Source organism: Sebastes fasciatus, chromosome 7 (assembly GCF_043250625.1).
Source record: "Sebastes fasciatus isolate fSebFas1 chromosome 7, fSebFas1.pri, whole genome shotgun sequence".
In the NCBI taxonomy this organism is placed as follows: Eukaryota; Metazoa; Chordata; class Actinopteri; order Perciformes; family Sebastidae; genus Sebastes; species Sebastes fasciatus.
Genome location: NC_133801.1, coordinates 16,355,386 through 16,379,863, shown reverse-complemented (window position 1 = coordinate 16,379,863; position 24,478 = coordinate 16,355,386). Strand labels below are relative to the sequence as shown.

General features: G+C 41.2%; 1 protein-coding gene across 2 annotated transcripts; it reads right to left on the bottom strand.

Annotated features, from left to right (window-relative positions):
• Position 1: 1 nt before the first annotated feature.
• LOC141771522 (HHIP-like protein 1) lies at positions 2-22,619 on the bottom strand. 2 transcript variants are annotated; one of them, XM_074641898.1, is made up of 16 exons: positions 22,388-22,619; positions 22,028-22,274; positions 21,508-21,886; positions 14,991-15,255; positions 13,681-13,960; positions 13,455-13,580; positions 12,511-12,654; positions 10,425-10,537; positions 9,436-9,576; positions 8,923-8,997; positions 8,599-8,725; positions 7,540-7,685; positions 6,838-6,919; positions 5,731-5,813; positions 4,911-5,459; positions 2-2,011 (listed from the first exon to the last, which is right to left on the bottom strand). In XM_074641898.1, the coding sequence occupies exons 3-16, from the start codon at positions 21,799-21,801 to the stop codon at positions 1,254-1,256; spliced, it is 3,183 nt and encodes a 1,060-aa protein (XP_074497999.1). In that variant the 5' UTR covers positions 21,802-21,886; positions 22,028-22,274; positions 22,388-22,619; the 3' UTR covers positions 2-1,253. The 2 variants fall into 2 exon arrangements, with proteins under 2 accessions (XP_074497999.1, XP_074498000.1); XM_074641899.1 differs by having other exon boundaries at positions 22,032-22,274.
• Between the last annotated feature and the right edge of the window lie 1,859 nt (positions 22,620-24,478).

The following is a 24,478-nucleotide window of genomic DNA, read 5'->3' as shown; positions in this document are numbered from 1 at the left end:
GTCATTTTGCAGTAAAACTTTATTCATATCACAGACACTCTGTGCCCTCAGATCTCCTCATATAAAAGTGGAAACATTTTATTACATTCATCATACAGAATGTCCAGCATTTCCTTATTAAAACTCTTTAGATTTGTTCATCTTAAAACTACATTCAAAAAGGTGTCAAAATGCAAATGATAAAAAGCCACTTTAGAAAATAGACCTGCTGAAATTATACAACACAAAAATACAAACGTCTTCTTAGAACACTATTTTAACAGGATATGCTGTCTGTTCTCCTCATGGATGTCTGGGAGGTATGTAAACACAACACACAGCCAGAATGTGGTTAAAGTTTCTCCAAGACTCACTCAGTCCAAGATGAGCATTTGTGCTTGGTTAGATTCAATGTATCCTCATACAACGGTTCATATGAAAAGTTATTCCTCCTTTTTCGTTCGTTTTCCTACGAATGTCCAGCAACACGTTTCAATTTCCGCTTGTTTCATGCATACAGTTTTTTCAAAATAAACTTCCATCTTCTCAGGAAACAACTTAGGCTTAAACAACAATGCTACTTGGTTAGGTTTAGGCATAAAAAATGATTTAGGTTTAGTATTTATTAACCATTTTAGTAACCATTTAAATCATGGTTTGGGTTAAAATAACGAGGTGTAATGAAAGTATGGAAGTTACATGACCAATAAATCGACGTTGACTTCTGGTTTCATGCGAGATACAAACACCGGTCTCCTCGGCGAAAGTCTGGTGTTTTTGGACCCATCCATCCACCGCGACCTCCTCCATACGGGGTGTTTGTCGCTTTTTATACTTCTACGTACTGATTTTGTGGAATACATACGAATTACAGTGTATTACTTTTCATAGGTATAGCTACAAATGGTGTATGAGAACAGCCTGTTAAGATTTGACAAAACAGTGGATTGAGTGAGTTTAGGAGAAACATATCCTCTATGCTCCTCTGGTCTGTGTAAAAAAACAAAAACAAAGATGATGTATTTCTGGCATGTTTTTTTTGCATTTGGCAGTGGAAGGGAAATGACAAATGAAACATCAATATGTAAAACTGGAAAACATGAACAAATACAATTCACAGAAATTTTAGCAAACAGACATCACCAACATTAATGCTTAAAAATGAGCAGTCTGTTTTCTTCTTCTCTTCTTTCTCATCATGATACATCCGTACATCGCTCCACTGTCTCTTCCTTTGCTTCCTATACTTTCCTTTTACTTTCTACCGCTCTGCGCTAACCGCAGATCACCCCTACATCTTCCCCATGTGAGCAATTGTGTTTCCCCACCTTGGATCTCTTACACTCCAGCAGCGACCTCTCCTCGCCTTCACACTCCACGTCATCCAACAGAATCCTGACGCTGCGGTTTGCCTCCCCCAGCAAGGCCCTCTTCATCACCGCCAACGCCGTTGTGAAGCCGAGCTGTCGGCACACTACGGTACCCGCTTTGCTGGTGAAAAGGTCATCGCACACTGTCCCCCACTCGCCACGGATAAAGATCTCCACTCTGCCTCGATCTGATAAACCATCGGGGCTTACTAGTCGCACCGAGCCAGCCCGCAGTCTTCTTCCTCTCCTGTGACCGCGACCTCTTCCTCGAGGCCTTTTATATACTTGGTTACCCTCCCCGGCGCTTTCCAGCTTCTCTCCGAGCCACAGCCTCTCTTCCTGTGATTTAGGCAGCGTCGTGTTGATCGGCGGTCTCTGGGGCTTGTAGCCTGATACGGTGGGTTTCTGACTCCAATATGGCGGCCGTAGTGTGGTCAGCGCTTCAGGACGTTCAGGGTATCGTGCAGAGGTCGGAGTCATCTGAGGTCGTTTCAGGGATGTTGTGGATGGAGAAGGAGGAGGTTGTGGTGAGGTTAAAGGTTGGGAGGTGGTAAAACGGTCGGACTGAAGGGGTCTCCCGTGTCTCCTGGGTGGAGGCGTGGTGATGATTGGGGTTTGAGCAATCCTAGAGAAGGCTGCAGTCATGACGGTTGTGCGATAACCTGATGGAGAGACAGAATCACCCTCTTTATTTGAATATATGTAGTTTAACAACGTGTTAAAGATTTTTTTGCACTTATTCGCTTTCTTGCCAAGAGTTAGATGAGAAGATTGATGCAAATTTCTTACAAGGGGCATCGATCTTCTCATCTAAATCTCTGCAAGAAAGTGAATAAGCGCATTTCCCAAAATGCACATCTTTAACTAGAACACCAAATTGGTAATTTAAGAGTTGAATATTTTACAAAGCTCCGATTTCACTAAAGCCATTTAAAGCAACGTTATCCTTGAAGGCAGGCAAAGGAAAGACATAAACACAGACACACAGATGAATGTCCAAACTGAAGCTGATGCAGAACCATTTATTCAAAATAAATAATGCCAAAGGACCTGATTTAAATTAAAGTAGTGCAAATACCCAACACATAAATAAGCACCATTTATCCTGCTTCAGACTCTTGTACCAGCCAAAGAATATCACGCCAGCAGGAATTAAAGTTGCCAAATTAATTAATTTTTCCCCTGTACCTGAGTTTACACATCCTCTACATCCGCAAAGGCAAACTTGTCCTTAATTTGTCAGTAAGCAGAAGATTAGCAAAAGCTGAGACATTGGAACATGGAGATTTAAGGAAATTTTATGTGGTTTCTTTTTTCCCAAATGCTGACCAGAAGCATAAGTTAAACAAAAAGTAAATGTTCCTTCATACAAGGGTTCGAAAGATATCTTACGGAAAGTTATTTCTCATTTTTCGTGCGCTCTCCTACAAATGTCCAGCAATACGAGCGATCAGTGCGCCTGCGCAAGCCCCTGCAGTGCAGAAGTAAGTAAAAAGAAGTATGTTTGTTACGTGACTTACATACCCGGTCGCACGAAAAGGAATATGCATGACACGATAATGTGCAAGGCAAAAGCGTGTAATAAGAACACCGTTCTTCCTTTAGGCGTGTCATTTTTACGCCAATTAGTCTGTACTGACAGCAATGTAAATGCATCCGTGATAATATACTGCCCTCAGAGCTGGTGGCGTAGAATAAAAAGGGAGAAAGGCTGCTTATGGTGGGTGTGAGAAGAGGTAGATGGGTCCAACAAACACAGGACTTTCACCCAGGAGACCGGTGTTTAGTTTTGTAAGCTACGTTAGTGACGTGTTTTTCAGTGACTTTTGTGACGTGTTTTCTACGTGTTTTGTTTCTGTGATGGAATTTTCAAGTAATTCCTCTCTTATTGGTAGAAAGGTCAGAGTGTTTGTCAGAGTGTGCCTCTGTTGACATTATTGGGTTGGATTCCTGTCTAGAGGAGCCACCGTTATCTGTACAGCTGTGTCTGTAGTGGAGACCGTAGAGCCAGTCGCTAGGGCAACCAGGGTCAGAGATACCAGAGGAACGAAGTAAGTCAAAACATGATAAGGGGTAAGACACTGAGCACCAGGGAGGAAGGGCAGAGTTGTGAGGCCTTCACGCAGAGAGCATCTCAATGTGGAGACCTGACAATTGCTCCTTGATCAAGCTTCAATAAACCTTCTTTGTAAGACATCATCATCTCCAGGACCTCTTCCTTCCTAAGTTAACTTGTGTATCAATTATTCCATCATAGTTTCCTTACAAATTGTACTTAGTTCACGTACTTATTTTAAGGCCAACCATTGCATTGTTCCTAAACCTAAATGAATGGTTTTATTTGGCGTGATGTTGGGTAGTAGATGGCATTAGTTAAGTAAGGAAGCTATGTAATAAAAGTCAAATAAGTCAACGTTGACTTTTGGTTTCACACGGGACACAAACAGCGGTCTCCTGTCCTGTGTTTGTTTGACCCTCCCCCCGACCTCCTTACACAGTTTTTGATGCTCTTTATACCACGTAACCTGACCTGGCAGCCCTGCACGTCCTGGCTCACAATTACGTGGGTCATAGACGAATTAAGTGCATTACTTTAGGTAGGTATAAGTACCAACAGTGGATGAGAACAGCCTGATTGGGTGCATATTGATTTAGAGTCTCAGATGTGCAAATATAAGTATAAGCAATAAAAGAATTATCAAGAGTTTTGTCATTTTTATGGATTGTAAAACTTTTTTTTAATTACGGTGCCACAAGAAAAAAAGAAAAAATTAAAATAAATATATGATTGTCTCATTTATAAATTAGGCCTACTGGCTGTTACTGTAATTTATTTATCTCCTCGTTTTTTAACATCCGTTAAATTATCTTTTTCTATTTTCACCATGTAAGAAATACCTGAAAGCTACTGTAGGTGTAGCTCATCTCTAACATACTGCACAAGCTGTGATTTTAGTAGTTTTCATGTTCTTGCTTATGCAATAAAACTATTAAGGAGCGTTGAATAAATAATGCTATATGAGCCAGAAGCAAGCTATAATTAAGTCAGTTTCTACCCTGCAATCTTTTAAAAACTGGAGGAAAAAAAAAGAAAAGAAAAAAAAGTTACCGTAAACCAACTTCGACTTAGCTGCCAAACTATTTATATTATTTAATATTTTCATATTTCTATATAATTATTTATAAAGTTGAATCATTAGACCGCCTGTAGCTGACATTTGGAGCAACTAAGACACCTGCAGCAATTCTGTGCAAGTGAAATTTACAGTTTATTATATTACAGTAATTTAAAGAGGTTTGATTTTACCAAAGAGGCAAGTTATATTAATCATGGGAGGAGGATAAATTGCACAGAATTTAGTGAATTTAACTGTTAGCATGTTAAAATGTAAAGCACAAGTAGAGCGCATGAGAAGAAACCACCTGGTTTGACGCTGGTGGCTTCTCCCCGCACCGAGGTGTGCACTGGTCTACTGCTGGGTTTAATGCTAGACTTAGTGGACCTAGTGGTTGGGTAATCAGTGGAGCTGGCTGGGTAAACAGGTGCACCAGTAGGCCTACCAGTGGGTGTGGTTGTGGCGGGGGTTGTTGCCATGGCCATCTCGACAGTTGTTGGTATGGTTGTTGGTATTATTGTTGTTGCTGTGGTTGCTTTTATTGTTGTTGCTTTTATAGTTGGTGTTGTTGGTGGTGGTGTTTTTCTCATTGTTGTTTTTCTTGTTGTCTGTAGTGTTGTTTTTCTTGGTGCTGCTGTTGTCGGTGGTGGTATTGTTTTTCTTGTTGTCTGTAAAGTTGTTTTTCTTGTCGTTGTTGCTGTTGTCGGTGGTGGTGTTGTTTTTCTCGTTGTCTGTAATGTTGTTTTTCTTGTCGTTGCTGCTGTTGTCGGTGGTGGTGTTGTTTTTCTCGTTGTCTGTAATGTTGTTTTTCTTGTCGTTGCTGCTGTTTTTGGCGGTAGTGGCATTTTTCTTATTGTTTTTCTTGTTGGCATTGGTGGTTTTACGATTTTTATTGCCGTTTTTGTTCTTGGTGTTGTTTTTCTCGTTGTTGTAGGTTTTCTTGTGGTTGTCGTGGGAACAGGTGTGGTGGTTGGTTTCTTGTCAATTACAAACTCTGCAAAGATAGACATTTGTACAGCATCAAAAAAGCTATCCAGACTTTGACACATATATTCATAATGTTGCACATTGACAAGATATGAGAATAAAAGACAATATGATCACAGATAAAGCTCTGATGAGGTTTTGGTAGAGTGCACATGGGTAAGAGTCTAATGTTTCAATAAAGAACAACAACAAAAGAAAAATGGGAAATCAAAAGTGGACCAGAGGGTAACCATGAAGTGGTATAAGAGAAAGAAACATTATTTTGAGATGTCCCTTACCTTGTTTGGGGTAAAAGTGAATCAGTTTTCCTTTTATCTTAACAGGTGAAGGCTTGACGCTGCATTTTCCTGGTGCCGCTCGCCTGGGTAAGAGAAAAAAATAAGCACACATGCAACCTATTACATGCTTTTTGAGTTCTGTTGCTTTTTAAAGTACTTTTGAAGTAATTTTGGTGTATTCTAAGATCAACTACTCTACTTAACTAGAGCTAGACTGGTAAATTGGTGATATGTCAGCTGATATTAGCTCATCACTGATACATTTGTATCCACGTTTGTTAATAAGCAACAAGAAAGATCTAATATGTTTGTGATAATTTAGAAGAGAGCACTGACAAGTTAATTTTTCAAAATTAAAATGTCCTGCTCAGTACAAATCTTGGTCACAGTTCTTTAATAACCAAATTTAAAGGTACAGTGTGTAACATCTGGCAACATCTGGTGGTGTGGTTGCAGATTGCAATCAATGGAGTACCCCTCTGCTCACTCCTCCCTTTCCAAGACTGCAGTAACGTGAGCCGCCGAGTACAAATCCATGTAACGCCATTTGCCTCGTTCAGAGTCCATCCTTACCATAATAACACTACTTTATGAGCAACAGAAGTCAGACGGCAGCTGATGGTACCACGGTTTTGCACTCTGCGGCTTAAATTACCGCAATTTTACAAGCGGTCGGAGAACTACGGTGACCTTCAGGTAACATAAAAACGCGAAATGTTTGTCCGTTCTGGGCTAATGTAGGAAGATGGTGGAACAACATGGCGGACTCTGTGAAGATGACCCGCTCCCTATGAAGGGCTCATTCTAAGCTAACGAAAACACAACAATTCTTAGTTTCAAGTGATTATACACTAAAGAAAACATAGTTATGAATATCATATTCAATTTCTGCTGATAGATCCCCTGAAATGTTACACACTGTTCTTTTAAGGAAGCCTCATCAAATATGCCTGCAGACCAATCATTGTCCTAGACAGCTGATAGTTTATTTTCTGGTGAAGTTTATACAGCAGGCCTCTTGACAAGACCAGAAAAACCTCTACACCGCACCCCCCCGGAGGTATGATGAAAGTGCATTGTTGCTGCAGTGATGTGTTGTAATGGTACCTGGAAGGGTCCACTATCTTATAGACGATTCCCGCTCTAGCGCTGGCACTCGGGGATCCCGTGGCTAAGAAATATAGTTCACCTAAGATGGACAGAAAAAAGGAAGAGAGAGCGATGCAGACAGAGATAGAGTAAAAGACAAAGGGAAAGAGAGGGAGGTGAAAGGATGGACGACAGCAGGGAGAAAGGAAGAAGGGAGGGGCATATTTACAATGAGTATGGATGAGAGATAGAGCAAGAAAGAGGGAGAAAAATGGTAAAATAGAGGAGTTGGAAAGGGAAGAAAGAGGAGAGAAGACACATACGTTATACAATGTGTGTTAAATGGGGGAAGGTGTCTTTAAAGTAAAGAGATTTGGACTTTGCTTGAACTGTTCAACCTAAATCTCCTCTGAGGCACTTTTAGAGGGACGGAAGAGATTATTTAAGAGCAGCAGCATGTGTGCAACACTCCCCCCAGTAAATCAGCACTCTCTTAAATTCAAACCAGGTTTTAGGTCAAACCAAACCCTCTACTGGGTCCTTTTAGTAGTAATTTAATATTGTCAACGATTCCACAAGGAAAGAAATTACACAAGGAAAGGGAAACAAACCGTTTAACATATCACTTTACTTTACATAACTGTCCCACACCTCAGTGACCTCATTAATTTGTACCTTTAATTATGCAATATCTGTACTGTATAGGTAACAATGACTTACCTGCTTCATCCTCACCAAAAGAGATGATGTATTTATAGTAACTGTTGATGAGTTTGGGGAACCTGCAGGTCTGGTCTTTTCCCATGCAGATCTCATTGTACTGCCATTCACCTGAAGTGACGTTCTCCTTCAGAGACATCAGACGCCTAAACAGAAACAAACAGCACATAAGCACAAATACACACCATCTATCCCTATACAGGAAATACTTTCATACATTTTTACTGTAAATATGAAATCAAGCCCGTGCACAATAGCTCAATAGTTCATATAGCTCAAGTGCAGCTTGCACTCCTTATTCAAAGTGGCAGAAATCACAGCTAGCCCGTCCAAACTTGGCAAAGCAGTCCAACGCTTAAGTGGCAAAATCTTAGACGACCACAGCCATCCCTTAAATAACCACTCTCAGCTACTACCCTCTGGGCAAAGGTACAGAGTCCACTGTGCAAAGAAAAACATGTATAGAAAGTTCAAATGTGTTTTGTCCTGTCTGGATGTGATATGTTGTGCTTCAATGTAACCTTTTTAATAGCCGATTTTGTAAATGCAAACCATAGACAAATTTCTGCCTTGTTCATGCAAAAAGTAGACGTTTTCTTCTATTCTTAATAGGTTCTGAACGGCATATGTTAACCAATATAACTAAACTTGCCTGAATGCACCACAATTTAATCATCACATACAAGTCTTTTACTTCATCATCAGAGGTAACGCACCGGCACCAACAATACGAACATTAACAGCATCACATAGCCTGGCACGGCGGCCACATAGACCACACACAGCTGACATACACTACAGCATCATGAATCAAGCGTATGGATAGAGGTACACTGGCACCAACATGCCCAGTAATATTAAAAAGTAAACTTTAACATAGCCTGGCACGGCGGCCACATAAACCACATACACATACACACGGATGGCAGATGCAGCATCATCAGCATGAAATCCGGATGTACACCCAAAAAAACTACACACACTAAACAATAATATTGAAACAGGCCACTACAGTCCAACATTGTAAATCAGCTTAGTACTTTACGCAGAAACACTAACCCACTCATGAAATCCCCGAAGATGTAGAGTCCATTGAGGTTGGGCATCTGACAGCCTCTGTAGATGTATCCTCCTGTCACTGATTTACCCAACTTGTGGGGGTAGGCAAAGATAGGCAAGATGTCATCTAGACGTAGACACAGAACAACACATCAGTTTATCACCATAACAAGAAGACAATACTATAGCAACATACTGCACGCTGAAGATGAAGAATGAGAAATATGCATCATTGTAAAAACTTGAATTCTTCTCAGTAGTGTCAATTGTAAACAGTGAAAGTTAAAAATAAGTGAATGAGAGCAGCTCAGAAAGTGTCCTCACCTAGCGAGGAGTTTTGACAGAGTTTGCGATCGTAGCAGCTGAAACCTTCTTTGGCCCTCCATCCATAGTTGCCTCCTTTAATGAACATGTATTGACAAAGTTAGTGCAACTTCTCAGGGAAACGCTATTGTACCTGTATCTCATTGCTTCACAATGCAGTAAATATACTGTGAAAAAACATGTGGACTCACAGATGTGTAATTAGATGTTTGTTTCATGCACCTTGTGGATTTCTACATAACCCCATTCACCTTAATTGTTAGGGAGAAGACTGAGATTAAACTATGATGTCTGACTCAATGCCTGTCTGTGTGGTCTTTGAGAGAACAGTTTTATAACACATGAGAATGAATAGATAATGACATCTTACGTAAGAGTGAACCATTTTTATGGAGATGTGAAACTTTTTCAAACGCTGTCAGTGTGATAGTTAATTCAGCGTATTCATGCTAAATAAAAGGAGTAAAATCTCTCTCTAATGTGAAATGCTGCTTCAAACTAAAATCATAATACCTTTAACAATAATGTCCACCTCTTCATATTTGTTCTGGCCTACATCACCACAAAACATCCTGCCTCCGCCTCGGCCTGTAACGAGGTCACCACGATCAATGGAGCAACGCCACATGTTGCGAACTCCATAGGCATAAATCTCTGCACAGAAAGGGAAAAAAAAATACATTTACATGTTGACACAAATAGCATCCCTTGCGAGGCCGCATAAAGAAACCAAAAGCATATCTTTTTGGAATGAAAGATGATTTTGCATACGTTGTAGTATTTAAAAATAGAAGTGTTTACTGGGTTATGTTTTTCTCAGTTCCTCAAGAAGAGACAGTCCCACTGCAGTCACACATTATGTGTGCTCGTTACAAAAGCTAAAATAAAGTTTACATTAATATTTACAATTGTGCGATTCATCTTAAATGTTCAATTCATTTTAGAAGTGACCAGACATAAGTGCATCATTGCAACACATTCTCATCCCAACTTGTCACATACTGACTCTTTGTCACGCTCCTTGGCGTCACATTATGTTTAGGCAACAAAACCACTATAGTTTTAAGAAAAAAACAACATGGTTGGGCTTAAAAACTACTAGGCTTGTTAAATAAAAATGATACTGAACGTAGTGAACACAGAACACAAACTAACAGCTGATTGTAACGTTAAAGTGAGACTTAACACACGGGACATGAACAGCGTTCTCCTGGATGAAAGTTTATTGGGCCCATCACGCCCGCCCTTTGTGTGTCTTTTTTGCTCTTTAAACTACGTCACCACACTCACTCCCTGTGCACTTTCTCTGAGCTTTTACTGTTGCCGCAGATGGGTTTACAATGTAGTTAATGGAAAGCCCGGTGTGACTCATACCGGTCCTAAAGGGTGCCCTGTGCGACAATATCACACGCCGACGATCATGACAAGGCCTCGGTATTTGACCCCTGGGAATGAGAACGAGCTGGTTATTCCACAGATATACAACATTTTAAGGGATTTACCGGGTCGTGCTTCCTTCTCCCACAAGAATGGGTTATCTGAGGGGATGCCGTACGGGGCGCCATCGTCATTGTTGTCGACATCAACACGCAGCACCTTTCCGAGGAGTGTTGACCTGTCCAACACAGAGAGTAGGTGAGAGTGTGAGAAGGATTCAGAGAGGCTTCAAGACCGAGGTGACTGCGTGGCTGATTGAGTATTAAAAAAAAACCTTGACCTGAAACTTTTGTTTATTTCTTTATTTCTAAATCTCTAAAATTTGTCATTTTCATCTTCCCTTAGTATCTCTTTTTCCATCTTTTTTATTTTCTCCTCCCCTCTCATTTGCTTTGCACCTTTCTATGCCCTGGTCACTCTCTCCTTTACCCCTTTTCCTCTCTTTCCAATTCCAATCCCCCTCTCTCTCTCTCTCTCTCTCTCTCTCTCTTCCCTCCACATACCAATGTGTGGCGGTCTCAATGTGTAGTGTCAATATTAGACTTGGCAGGCTGTATCCTCCCTCATTCCCAGAACGGCTAATACAGCCTGTCAACAAAACCCCTCAGAAACAGCCAAACGGCTAAACTATAACTGTCTGGAGAAAAGCTGTCAGCATCTCAGATAAACCTCGCTAAATGTTTCATAAACTATGTTAATAACCTGCTGCTGATGAAGTTCACCAGAGGGTTTCCTCAACCACAGGTCTGATCTGAGTTTGGGCTGCTTTTTTTTTTAGACAAACATCTCAATTAATATCCAAATTTAGATTCAGCCTTTCTATGAACTTATTTATATTTTTGGCATGAAACTGTAATATTAATTAAACTGTAGTAGTAGTAGTAGTCCACAATTCATGTGTATACTGCAAATGAGCAGTAATATTTGCACTTCCTACCTTGTTGTCCTTTGGTTGTAATTAACATTAAAGCCACTGAGAGTTGATCAAATGAGAATGACAGTTGTGGCTCATAGCTGAATGAAGGTTAAACCTTCATTACAGCGAGAAAAAACCCCCACATAATAGCATCCACATATGCATGTGCACATACATCAACATACAGACACATCGCCTTAAGATACAGCTAGCCTATCTATCGAATGAATCAAATTAATTACACTATAAAGGTCATGTGGTTTGAGAGGAGAGTATTGTTTACCAAACACAGCAAAAGACACATCATGCCCTGCAGTAAAAGCTCCTTTTATAAACTGCTCTTGGCATAAACACATCATGCCACAAGTCCCATTGGCATCTGTGGACTACCACCAGATACTGATGTGGTTTTATGCTTTTATTTTACAAAGTGATACTCTACATTCAGTCCACCATTACTTGCAATCTTACTCATGCAATAATCTTTGGTGACGTGCTCACATTCTGCCCTGTTAATGCAATTACGCAGTCCCTTCCAAAAGTCTTCAGCACTCCTCCTTTCAAAGACATAATTGAGATCTTCTCAATAAACTCTCTAGAATGAACAATATGTTAATTACTGCAATCAAATAAGTTATCTACAGGGCCTGGCGTGTATCAACGATACCTTTTTATGATGATTTATGTGCACAAATGACTAATTTGTACCGTTGAAGTGATCGTTTGTATTATATGAGCAGGTTCCCAGCTCAGCAAGATGCTCAGTTTACAGGAATTTTCATAAGTGGAAGATAACCAGTCTTCAAAAAGCTGTCATTTATACTTGCAACAGTGCATAATGAATTAAACTTAACGGGAATTTAATTATCGGGAACTCCTTTTTGGCAGAACTGGCTGGTTCTAAACAGACTTTGGTATTTTGTAATTAATGTTTATGTAGCCAACATCTCAACAACGTCAAAGTGTCTGGCAAAATTTTACATGATGAGCACCTTTATCATTTAAAATTTTAACAGCCTCCTAGAGCAATGAAAAGGATGTGTTTATCTTGCTTTGGTATGTTATTTTAAATTACATTCAAGGCTGAAGCTCACGTCATAGACGTGCAGCTCATTTGCAGGTTGGCTGTCGCAGCATGAAAACAGATTTTGTTACAACAACAGTGTGCTACTTGAGGAATTTGATGTGACGTGTTAGAAAATACTGAAGTCAGCATAATCAAGCATTATACTTACTTGTTCTGTGAGTTGCCAAACTTTCCAAATGGGTCCCCAGCTCGGCCTCCATCACCAATGAAGATGTAGAGGTACCCGTCACGGCCAAATAGGAGTTGTCCTCCATTGTGATTGGATGCCGGCTCTACCACCTCAAGAATGGTTCTAAACCAAAAAGTACAAGTACCACAACTTACAAGTATTCCATTACAACTGAACGTCTATCAACACAATTTTGGGGCGGCTGTGGCTCAAGAGGTAGAGTGGGTCGTCCACTAATTGGGAGATCGGCGGTTTGAACCCAATCCACATGTCGAAGTATCTTTAGGCAAGATACTGAACCCTAACTTGCTCCTGAAGGCTGTGCCATCAGTGTGTGAATGAGTATTTACTGTATATAAGGTCCTGATGGGCAGGATGGCACCTTGCATGGCATCAGTGTGTGAATATGTGTGAGAATAGGTGAATGTTGGCATGTGTTGTAAAGCGCTTTGAGTGGTCGGAAGACTAGAAAGGCGCTAAATAAATACAAGTCCATTTACCTTTTAGACTAGAATTACCGCCTCATGGTTGTATGTCTTCTCCCAACCAGTCAATTTACAGTTTACATCCATGTCTGTCCAAAATGTCATCACTTCATTATTTTATCCTGTTAGACATTGGTGTGAAATTGTCATAATTAGCATATGAATTTTTGAGTGATGGCTAAAAAACGGTTTTGTGAGGTCAAAGTTACCTTGACCACCAAAATCTAATCAGTTCTTCCTTGCGTCCAAGTGGACGTTTGTACCAAATTTGAAGAAATTCCCTCAAGGTGTTCCTGAGATATTGAGTTCATACAGACGGACGGTCAGACGGACAACCCGAAAACAAAATACCTCCGGCCACGGCTGTCGCGGAGGCATACAGATCTCAATCTTATTTTTTTCACTTGTGTTTCTCTGACTCTGAAGTTCTCTCCTCACCTCTCAGAGGAGTGGTCCAGTTGGTTGTCATCATGTGTTAGCAGTGTGAACTCGCTGATACGTATCCTCTCCTCCCTCTTGACAGACACTGAGTAGTACACGTAGGCTTTTCTGACCGTGGTGACCCTACGAACAGAAAAAGAAGCAGATGAAATCATACTTCACACATTGGCACACAGTGACCTTTTCCATTGAGAATCACGCAAAACATTACGAAAGTATTAACCTTGGGTGTAGAGCTATGCAGAGGAATCCCCTCTCATCTCCAGACCACGGTGACGTGAGGACGGCACGGGTGAGGTTGAGGAAAGGACGGTCAATCCTTGAGCCATTGGCCAGATACACCCACACATAACCCAGCTGCTCCGCCACAAAGAACCGATGAGTCCCGTCGTCTGCATGGATCATGGCCACAGGGTTACGGAGCCCGTTGGCAACCTCCTGCAAGCACAGCTCCAGACATCCTTTGGGATCCGCGCGTACCAAACCCAGGTTAGCATTTAGCTCTGAGGACAGAAAAGAGGATACAGGAGATGAGAGTTAAGTCAGGAGTAAAAGTATACGATTAATGCATCATTATAAGCACAAGAACGGGTTTGAGGAGTTGTATTCAAGTGTAAGTGTGTCTGAGACTCAATTAGTACAACTTCCTTTCTCTCAGTTTCTTAAGGTTAGCATTAAAAATCTAGCTGAAAGCACACGGCTTTCCCTGGCGACCGGGGTTCGCATCAAAAATGAAACCAACGTGTCGTTGTCTTTGTGTTCACAAGCCTTAAGTTTCACTTTAACTTTTGAAACATACAGTAGTTATTTTAAGCCCAAACACAATGTTCTCCCCTAAATTTAACTGGTTTTGTTGTGTAAACCTAAAGAAGCCGTTTTGTTTGTGTTAAAAAAGTAACGTTTCATTCAGTTTTACGTGTTAGAACATGTTGATTTTAAGTTTAACTTTCACTTTTCAACATAGTAGGCGTAGTAGGCCCCAATGACCCACATCTATAGTGCTTATAGAAACTGATAACGCCTATTTATTGGCCTGATAACAGTCAAATCGGGTGCAAAATCTATCTTCAGTAAATACAACCTGCTACTACCAGAATCTGCACCAAAACAAGATATTCACATAATCCTTTTCTCCACCTTAGACTTTCCATTGAGCCTATACAAGTCACAATCAAATGTTTCAAACTATGCTTCTGTTTTGTTTTTTTAAATATGTCTTAAATCATGTTTTTACAGCCACCCTTATGTGCAAACTAGCAAGGAGTGTCAATGTCTGCTTATAAATCACAATTAGACTGTCTTGTTAGCCTAAGTTCAAGTTCTTGCCAATGGTAATTATTTAGACATTAATTTTTTTCAGTTTATGACAACCTGTTTATTCATGTTGGCTGTTTCTGTAAGTATAAGTAATTAAATAAGTTTATCTTCCAAACTTTTCCTCAACTCAACCTCACAATTAGACCAGATGACTGTTCATTGGTGTGTGTGCCTGTTGCTGAACATAAACATCTGTCCCACATGTGTATACCATACCTGAGTTTGTCAACACATTAGGATAGCAGTACTGTTTGTCCTTCAGCTCCAGGTAGTCGCAGAACTTTCTGCGATCTTCTTCTATCGTTGCAGTCAGGTTTGCAAACTCCTGCGGGTTCCCCGAATCCTCCAAGAGGAGGCTGAGGGTGTAGCGACACTGCATCCAGTACTCAGAGCAGTATTCACCGCACAGTCCAGGCAGCATTCGCATAGCCGTGTTGGCATCTTCAGCATCATACAGGTGGGCGGAGTATGGAGAACACTCCTGCAAAGATGAAAAAATTCTCTTTACGAGGAAGTTTTTTATTAAATCTGTGTCACTGTGTGTTAATGGATCTTTCTGGTTCCATCTACGTAGATCTTCATCAGTGTCTATACATATTAACCCTGCTTTAAGCTGATGTGTTTATCTCAGAGGTAAAGTTAAGGACTTGTATGGATCACACATAAATATAGGATTCGGGTGCTTATTCCACCGCAGCTCCTCGCCGCGTCACTATGAATGGTCAGGTCTGGGTTATATACAGGCTGTCTGAGAGTGCAGCCTGGTATAAATGGATCCCAGTAAGGTCCAGTCAGTTATTAAGTCACAACCACACCGTCCACACCCAGAATGGTGAGCTGCAGGCACGGGGAGGCACGACAACCAAAACCATCATGTGGTCGACTGGTGTTCTTTCACACAGTGCCAGATCATCTTAACCGATCATCACCAGGACACTGAGAACCGAGGCACAAAAAGCACAAAGTCACTCATAAAAGAACTCAAATATAAACAGCCAACTGGCTAGACGGTCAACTGATCCAAAGTTTCCGATTAAGTGCAGTATCTGTCATGTTTTGTGTATCTAATGCCCAGAGATGAATTCACTTTTTCAACTTTTTGGGCATTTAGGCAAAAAAAAAAAAAGTAACTGGAGGCCAAATGTTTAAATAATTTAGCACACATCAGAAGAACTTAGGCCGACTCTTATTAACAGTCCACTTGTATGCCTTGAAAGCAAATGTGTCTTATTTTCCAAGGACGGAAAGTAAAGTTTCTATTTTGTTTCACAGTCGTACGCTTAAGTAGTGTTTTTTTTTTTACAAATGGAGATTACTGCTGTTGTTCAAAACAAGTCTGTAAAGCACTTTTAAGATAGTGTCACTGTGGACAAAAGCTGCATTTCTTCTTCTGTATTTGTAATTGTGACCCAGCCCATTCGCATTTGTACGCCATGTAGTCTACCATGTGAATAGATGATAAAATCTACTAGTGGGCCTAGTATAGAGACTGATAACGCCTATTTAATGGACTGATAACAGTCTAATCAGAGTTTTGTCCTTGTGCAACTTCAGCTGCTGTTTCCCCTCAATGGAACCCCTAAAAGAAACCAAAGCTACAAAATTATAAATAGTAAATCCTTTTTGAACAAAAAAAAGACAAAGAGAAGCTAAATATGACATGAAAGTGCATTGCTGGGCAGAGATCAGAGCCTTCCTGGGAAACAGCTTCGCAGAGGAAAACAAAGCTGGGTTCTGTAAATGAAAACATTTTCTGGATCAAACAGGGATGTGGAGCAGATTGACTGAATTCATAGCGCTTCCTACAGTTTTATTTGTCTTCTTTATTAGACAGCAGGACACTGTCTAATAAAGAAGCAAACGTTTCACATAAAGGCGTCTGATAGTGTTTTTATATCGGGGAAATGGGACATATAAAGGTAAAAGGTAAAGTACTTAAAGTCACCACTGGACTACATTGGTCTACAGTGTCCTTACTTCTCCTGTTTGACCCACTGAAACTTAAAAACCAGCCATTGTTCTGAGACAGTCTTATTTTGGCTCCTACTATCATAGGGTAGGATAAATGCGTGTAAGTACTAACAGCTGTCCCCTAACAATGCAGCCACTTCAAACTACTATAATTTGGTGTTTAAGCTGTACAGTTTCAGAATAAACTGAAACTTGGGCAAGAAATAAAAGCCTTTTCTTCAGCCGTCTGCCTTCCTGACTCCCCATGCTGCACTGAAAGGTCCACATGGTGGTGTTTTATTATATTTAAGGCAGATGGCTGGGAAATGTGTGAACCCGGACCTGGAATGGACCCCCAGAGAGAGGAGGGTAAAAAAAGAGGAGATGAAGAGAAAAATGGAAAGAGAGGTAACTGATCCTAAACTTTCCTATAAATCTAAACCCGATCCAACTGGAGTAAATCAGAGCTGGAGTCAGTTACTGGATGTGGATGCTGAGCCTCGGTAGTTGTGATTGTGGTGAGAGAATAGGAAAAGTGCAAAACAGTAGATTGTCGGATGCTGCGTCTCTGTGTGTTGTGGTATGGCGCTTTCATGTCCTGTTTGGAAACTTGAACATCTGCAATTTTCTGCTGCTGTCAGAGCAAGCAGCAAGCTACACCGGCCAAGACACACTACTAGGGTACTTATTATTAAAAATGCAACTGGGGAAACAATTAATTCAGTGTTCTGTGAAGTGCTCACTAAATGTTTTCCAGTGGCCTCAGGTTTTGTTTTTTTGTACTTTATTTCATTAATCCTTCGAAAAAGACAGTTACAGTATAACAAACACACACACACACACATTATGAGTCCCCAGAAATGAGTCTTAAAACCTGGAATTGAGTTAGCATTTTAACACTTCCGGTTCCCTCGTCTGGAAGTCAATGGGTTTTTAGTTAGACGCCTGAAATAAGGTCTGTGGTTAACACAAGCTTAAAGGGACTGTTTGTAACTTTTTAAGCGTATAAATGTAGCGGGTCGGCACACATGCACATTCGCATATGCGCACTCGCGGGTGGTCGGAGTCTCGTCTCCGCTGCCTGCTCTCCTTCACTCAGACGGCACGCGCGTCCTTGCTGTCTCGCTCCACCTCTAGACGTGAACGCGCGCTCACTACACACTGCAGAAGAGTTAGTTTAGCTCTGAGAATATCTAGTGAATGTAGAGTGGACGTTTGTGCAGAAATAAATGCTGCAGCTCCTCCAGACCAACAGAGGTTTTCCGTGTCTTGTGAAGTGACGGGGCTCCTCAACGAGTTACGTTATCGTCTCGTTACCGACCGGGTGCCGGTGTCTTCGGCTGCCGGCTGCGGTCGGAAGGCGATAACGTAACTCGTTGAGGAGCCCCGCTGCTGAAGCCTGCGCTGAGCAGGAAAAGCCAACACTAGGATCAGCATTGATTCATGGAGAGACCTTCGCCTGGTCAGCTAACATTACTGCCAAGCAACTGAAATATAGAGTGATATTGTGGTTTTAGCTGACGTCTGTCGCCTCACTGTTTTGAGCGATGCTCGTTCATGTCTATGTAGAGCGAGCAAGCGCAAGCTGGACGCTGACTTTCGTTGATTTCAAGGCCACAGGTGTCGCTGTTAAGCAGCATTTCTGAATCTTACAAATAGTCCCTTTAAGAGATTTAAACGTTTTGTTCTACGACATAAAATACATCAATAAATACCCCACTTGTGAATTTTGAAGCCTTTTTTGTTTCTTAAAAAAGGCGGTTGCTAACGAGTGGCTAAATGAGACTACAAAACGTCATCACATCGACTCGTCCGCCTTTACATCCTCGTTGTGTATACTTGCACTCATGCGACCGTGGTGTAGTTCGTTTATAGCCCAACGTTAGCTTTTTATTTCTGGCGATTGCATTTACATTTAAAAAATGATAGAAGTGGTGTTCGTTTGTGAAGATTATCTTGGTGAGCAAAACGTGAGAGTATCATAAACGTTTGATGCCACGGAGCTTATTTTCTGCAATAATCCAAAACCCATCCAAAAAATCCCATTGGCTTTTTGTTGAGGAAACCAGGGCGATGTTAACCTCCTAGTTGGCCTACAAAAACACGTCATCCCTGCAGCACTCTATACAGTTGTACTAAACAATTTAGCTTTTCAACTTCTGTCTGCTTGTGTTTATGGAGTTCATTGATCTTAGTTTTTAGTTCCTCTGCCTGTTTCATCTATGCCCCATTCTATCTTTATCTATTCTCTCTCACTGCTTTTATCTCTATATCCATCTCTCTCTCTCTGTGCCCCCTCTTGCAGGAACTTGATATATCCTGTACCCCTGGCCAGAGGAGGAAATGGTTGTTTGTTTGGTCAGTTAAGCTCAAGGATGATGACAATCTCCCTCCTGTCTCCCTAACACACACACACACAGTCAGTTTCCCTTCTATCTCTCTCTCTCCCTCTCTTCACTGTCTCATTGATATCAGTGCCAGGAAGCTCCTGCCGTGCAGCTGGAACAGAGGGCCTCAGTGTGGTGGGTTTACCCAGGATAAGTACCTTGGCAGTGGGCTACGTTGACCACCTCCAGAGCATCATTTACCTCAAACAACACAAAGTGGGCCTCAGTGGGGCTCCAAAGAAGATTTTAATAAATAAAACTAAACAAAGAGTTTATGAAAATATAAACATAACTCAAAGAAAGAATAGACACAAAGCTCAGTATTATTAATAGTCCACTTTATCTGACTAACCCTGAAAAAAAAATGAAAGTTTGAAACCAAAATACTTTTGCTTACTTTTAAGATAACTGCGCTTATTTATGAATAAAATGTGTGCCTGCAAAATAAAAGTTAAGGAGTTTGTTAACTAAAAGTCTGCACTTAATGTTGGAGGGAGCCGCTTTCTAAACTTCACAGATTTACGTTGTTCTGGACTCAAACTAGATTAACTGCGGGAAGTCGTACGTGCGCTGCAGCGCTGTCATTACACACAGTCTGCACCGCTTGGAAAGAACACATTGGGCTATAATTACCACAGTGATAGAAACCTATATTTTGGAGCCAGAGGATTTGTTGCTGTCTTAACATAGTGTATGACGTATTTAACTGCCAGGAAGACTTGCAGTTTGTTTTTTCCATTATTGTTTGTGTTGATATCAAAGATGAAAGTATCATTCATGGGTTTGTTTTGGCTTCTGTAGAATGAAGATTTTTCTCTGAGGTATATGAGCCAGGACAAATTTGCGCTGCATCTATCATTCAATTTGCACTCACCATCTGCACAGAGTTAGCGTCTGAGCTGCAAAGTCAGCACCTAATTATGCAATCAGTATGTGGGACTGGCTTCAAGGTTCGTTCTGCCAGTGAAGGAGAGGTGGATCTATTTAAGATTATCCAGCAAAGAAAAGGCATGAAAACGTAGCGATACGGAAATTGAAATACTCAGTAAATGAATAACATTCCCAAATCTATAATAAGACCACAATCCCACTGAAGAAGTTGCAGTATTTGTGAGTCCACTGCATTACTGATACAGTGATCACAGTAAGGTTTTGTTAGACTAAAGCAGAATGAGTCATTTAAAAGGAATGCAAGCACTGTAAATATGACGTTTTATTACATTCAGTTTGTCAGAAGTGCTTCGCTTGTGCTAAGAAACTGTTTATTCTTTTTTAAACCAATTCAGAGTGGATTCCTTGCATGCGTTATTCACTCATATTTCTAAAGAATTAGGGTTAATTCAGTTTTCCACAACTTAGAACAGAGAGACTTCAGTGAATACACTTAATAGCTGAGGTCAAAAACATTCAACTTCTTCCAAATCTTCTGATGGTGTAGTTAAACCTTTAAAGTGTTTAATTTGTGAGATTACCAAACATTACAGTAAATGTGCTGTTAAATTGTGCAGAAACTTTTCCCATACAGTCATTCTGCTTCAGGGCCTGGAGTCCAACCATCTCATGTCTATGTCTGGGAATCCGGAAAGGATGAAGCATACTCTTTGTGGCTTTACTGCATATGTTGCACATATGAGAAACCATAAGTCAGTCTGTTCTTTTCAAGTCAACATTTCCTTATTGCCTATGTGCCACTGTGTTTTGGTTAGTTTATGTTCTTTATTCCAAACCAGAGTTGAGAAGTTATGTATTATTTGGCTTGTTTAGATTTTAGGTCCAATCACAAGCAACCCCATCAAAAACACATGAACAATAGTTAAGACTGCGGTGGTTTAGCTCTCTAAGCATGAGTAGTGTTGTCTATGTCTAACAGATGTCAACCTCTCCATGTAGCCGTTAAACCACATGTTGTGTTGGTTACTGTACAAACCACACCACAGTGTCCTTCAGATGTGCTTTGTGTGGTTATTTGGTGCCTACTGAAATATAAATAGCATTATTATTATTGCCTGACAAAACAAACCAGAGGAATAAAACAAATTAAATAAACTGTACACTGTGCTCATCTTTAAGACGTCTCGGTGTAACACCTTGGACACCAAAACCAGGTTTCCCAAGTTGGGACTGCAAACATCCGGAGTCAGACAAATTTACACCTTGCATGAGAGACATATTTAGGTTCACAAAATCTGAGACTGTAGTCACTACACATACTGTAGTAGCTACACTAACATATAGTGGAAATGACTTTAACAAGCAACAGGTGTATGTTTCCATTAGTTTCAGTCACATAATCAAGTAACAACTTGAACATCTGGATGCTCAGGAAGAGGAGGAGAGCAAGGCCACATAATCAGACACTATAAAAAATCATTGGAATAATTCAGTGTTTGACTTACCTGGCAGAGGATGCTGCGTATGTACTTTGCACAGGTCATATAACCCGAATGGTCGAAGTTGTCCATGATGGTGTAAAACTTGACGGATATCTCTTCATCTTTTTCCAGATCGCAGCATCCAAACTTTGAGTACTCCTTACAGAAGAGCAGTGGCTGCCGGGGCTCAAACGGAGGCTTATAGTCCAAACACTGGGGGTGACAGCACCCCCGCCAGGCCTGGAGGATCAACAGCAGGACGAGGAGAAGGAGGTGAGGGAGGAAGGTGTGCTGCAAGTTACAGGTCGGTGGGGTCATGGTGTGAAGATGCTGTCTTTTCAGTTCAGGATAGTTTGGCTCTTGACCCAATAACGCAGCAAATCAAAGCAGCCAGCATCAGCATCTGTCAAGCACAGGTGTGAGACTCAAAGTTAGCTTTTCTGAAAGAGTTTTGTGTTGGATGTCCTCATTTGGTGTCCTGATCTCTGCAGTTTCAGGCAACCACATGTGTGTGTTTATCAAACACACTGACTCAGCATCACACCTGCCTGCGAGTTGGCCGGAGACCTACAAAGCGCTCAAAACCCAGATATCATGCTTCTATGGCAAGCTGCCCTCCTGACGTGTGTAAATAAGGTAAACTAAGGTCAAGCTGATCCAGGTCCAGTGAATTGTTTTGATGATGAGGAGATCTGCAGTGCAGCTGTCCACCCGGTGTGTGGAGGTTTTGGAGTCCTGTTGATGTAGAGAGATTCAGTCCTCGTCACTACAGTAGTATCGGCAAAACACACCTGTAGATCACAACACAATTTGTTGAAAGAGAGAAAGTATATCCAAATCTTCCAGTTACTTAAAAATAAGTTATTTCATGGATGCTCAGCAATCCTAAAAAAAATGCACTCACATTGCTAAGAAGTAATCCAACAGGGATGAAAATTTAAAGTTGCACCTTCAGCCGAAGTTTCTGCAAAAATATTTACTTCCAGCTTGGAGAGTTTCTCTGTGTTTGCTCTGGACATGTGCTCACTTGCTGCAGCGGACCTGAGCTGTATACATACAGACAGCAGGAGAGAGAGAGGCTCTTTCATTCAGACACAGAGCCACGCTGCAGATCTTAGCTTAGATCCCTCCCTCCTCGTTCCTTTCCTCCTCCTCCTCCTCCTCTCTTCTTTTCATTTGCTCTTTCTCTCTCCTACAAAGACACGTGCATTCCTTCCCATAGCATGTGGTCTATATTGCCCTGAAGTTGCAACTTTCCACCTCTGCTACCTCCCTCCCGGGCCGGCTCTCCCCCTTCAGCATTCCCAGACCTCCTCTCTGTCTCTAGCGTTTCCAGACAGACTCACTCACACTGGTGTGTGTGTGTGTGTGTGTGTGTGGTCAGATGAATCAGGACGTGGGCTGGAAGTAGAGACCAATGGATTCACCAGGCACGAATCCAAAAGTTATGTTAAAGAGCAGAGCCGGCCAACATTTCTATCTATCTAATTGCATTGCTTCAAGTTTTTGTAGCTGCATTATCCTCCTCTTGAACCAGCACAGAAATCAGTCTGACACATTTAACTATAAGGCAAGGAATCTCTGTCTGTGTGTCCTTCGCATATCCCGAGAACAGTTCATCTGATCTACTTCACACTTGGCGGGTGTATTGCTGGGGACCCTATTGAGTGCTATGTCGAATTTGGTGTAATTTGGACATGCGACACAGTCAATAATACTAAACTTAGAATACACAAGCAACTAGCGCTCTGTTCAGCAGTGGGTGCAGATTGTCCAGCATGTCATCCACTATGGCCAGACCATGGCTCAGTGACATACTGCAGTTCTATTTTGCTGCTGGATTCTGGATATACTAACGTTACAACCAAACTCTTCTTCACTTCACTAGAGTCAATGAGCGGTTCTCTACAACGCTGCAAGCAGCATTTCTGGGGGCCAAGCAATCGACCTGCTCTGAACGGCCACGCTCTCCAAACGGGCATGAGCCTGCGACAATGCTGCGATACCGGCAGGCTACTAGGGGCCGAGCAATCGGCCTATTCCGCACGGGCATCCGCTCCGAGCAGCCCCTCCACAAACGCGCACTGCACTAACTATAAAGCAAGGAATCTCTGTCTGTATATGTCCTTCACATATCTCAAGAATCCGATCGACTTCACACATGACGGGTGTACTGCTGTGTGCTTTTTCAAATTTGGTGCAATTTGGACATGCGACATGCAATAAACTTTGAATAAACAAGCACATAGCGCCCTGTGCAGCAGTGGGGGGGCGAGGCTTCAGGGCTCTGCAGACTGAGTCGAGCATGTCGTCTGCAGCGTGCAGACCGCAGATCATTGACTGAAGTTCACTTTTGCTGCTGGATCCCGGATATAGCCTGCTAACACTACATGGATGCTGGATAATGTTACAACCGAACTTTTCTTCATCGTGGAGTTAACGAGCACAAGCGGATATCCTTCTGCAATTTCCCCACGGGGATAAATAAAGTGCTATCCTGCTATCCTACATAGTAAGAGAGAATACAAATAAACAAGTACTTAAGAAACATAAATATAAATTAGAAATTTACAATAAAAACATATGTAAAATGTATCTGTTTAAAAGGTAAAAAAAAAAGCTGTACAGTGTTTAAAATGAAGAGCATTGAGTGTGCAGATGTTCACAGTATAAAGAATATAACATGAAATAAAGATTTGCAAGACTAATTGTGTGTTTCAGCGAATTTTTGCTGCCTACAACTGGTCAAAAAATCTGTTATTGCAGGTTTTCATAGGCATAGGCAAATATTGTAATAAATGTCCATTTAGTTCTCCAGTTCATTTGATGATATTGTTGTAATTTGTGTTTTATTTTGACTGTGGAGGAGGCGGCTTTTTCAATATCTGAATGTTCAAATCAAATCTTTCTTTCATAACCTTATAAAAACAGATATTCAACTAAACAATAACCTTTTTTGTTACACTCTACTGAGCATATTGTCAACTAAAGGATG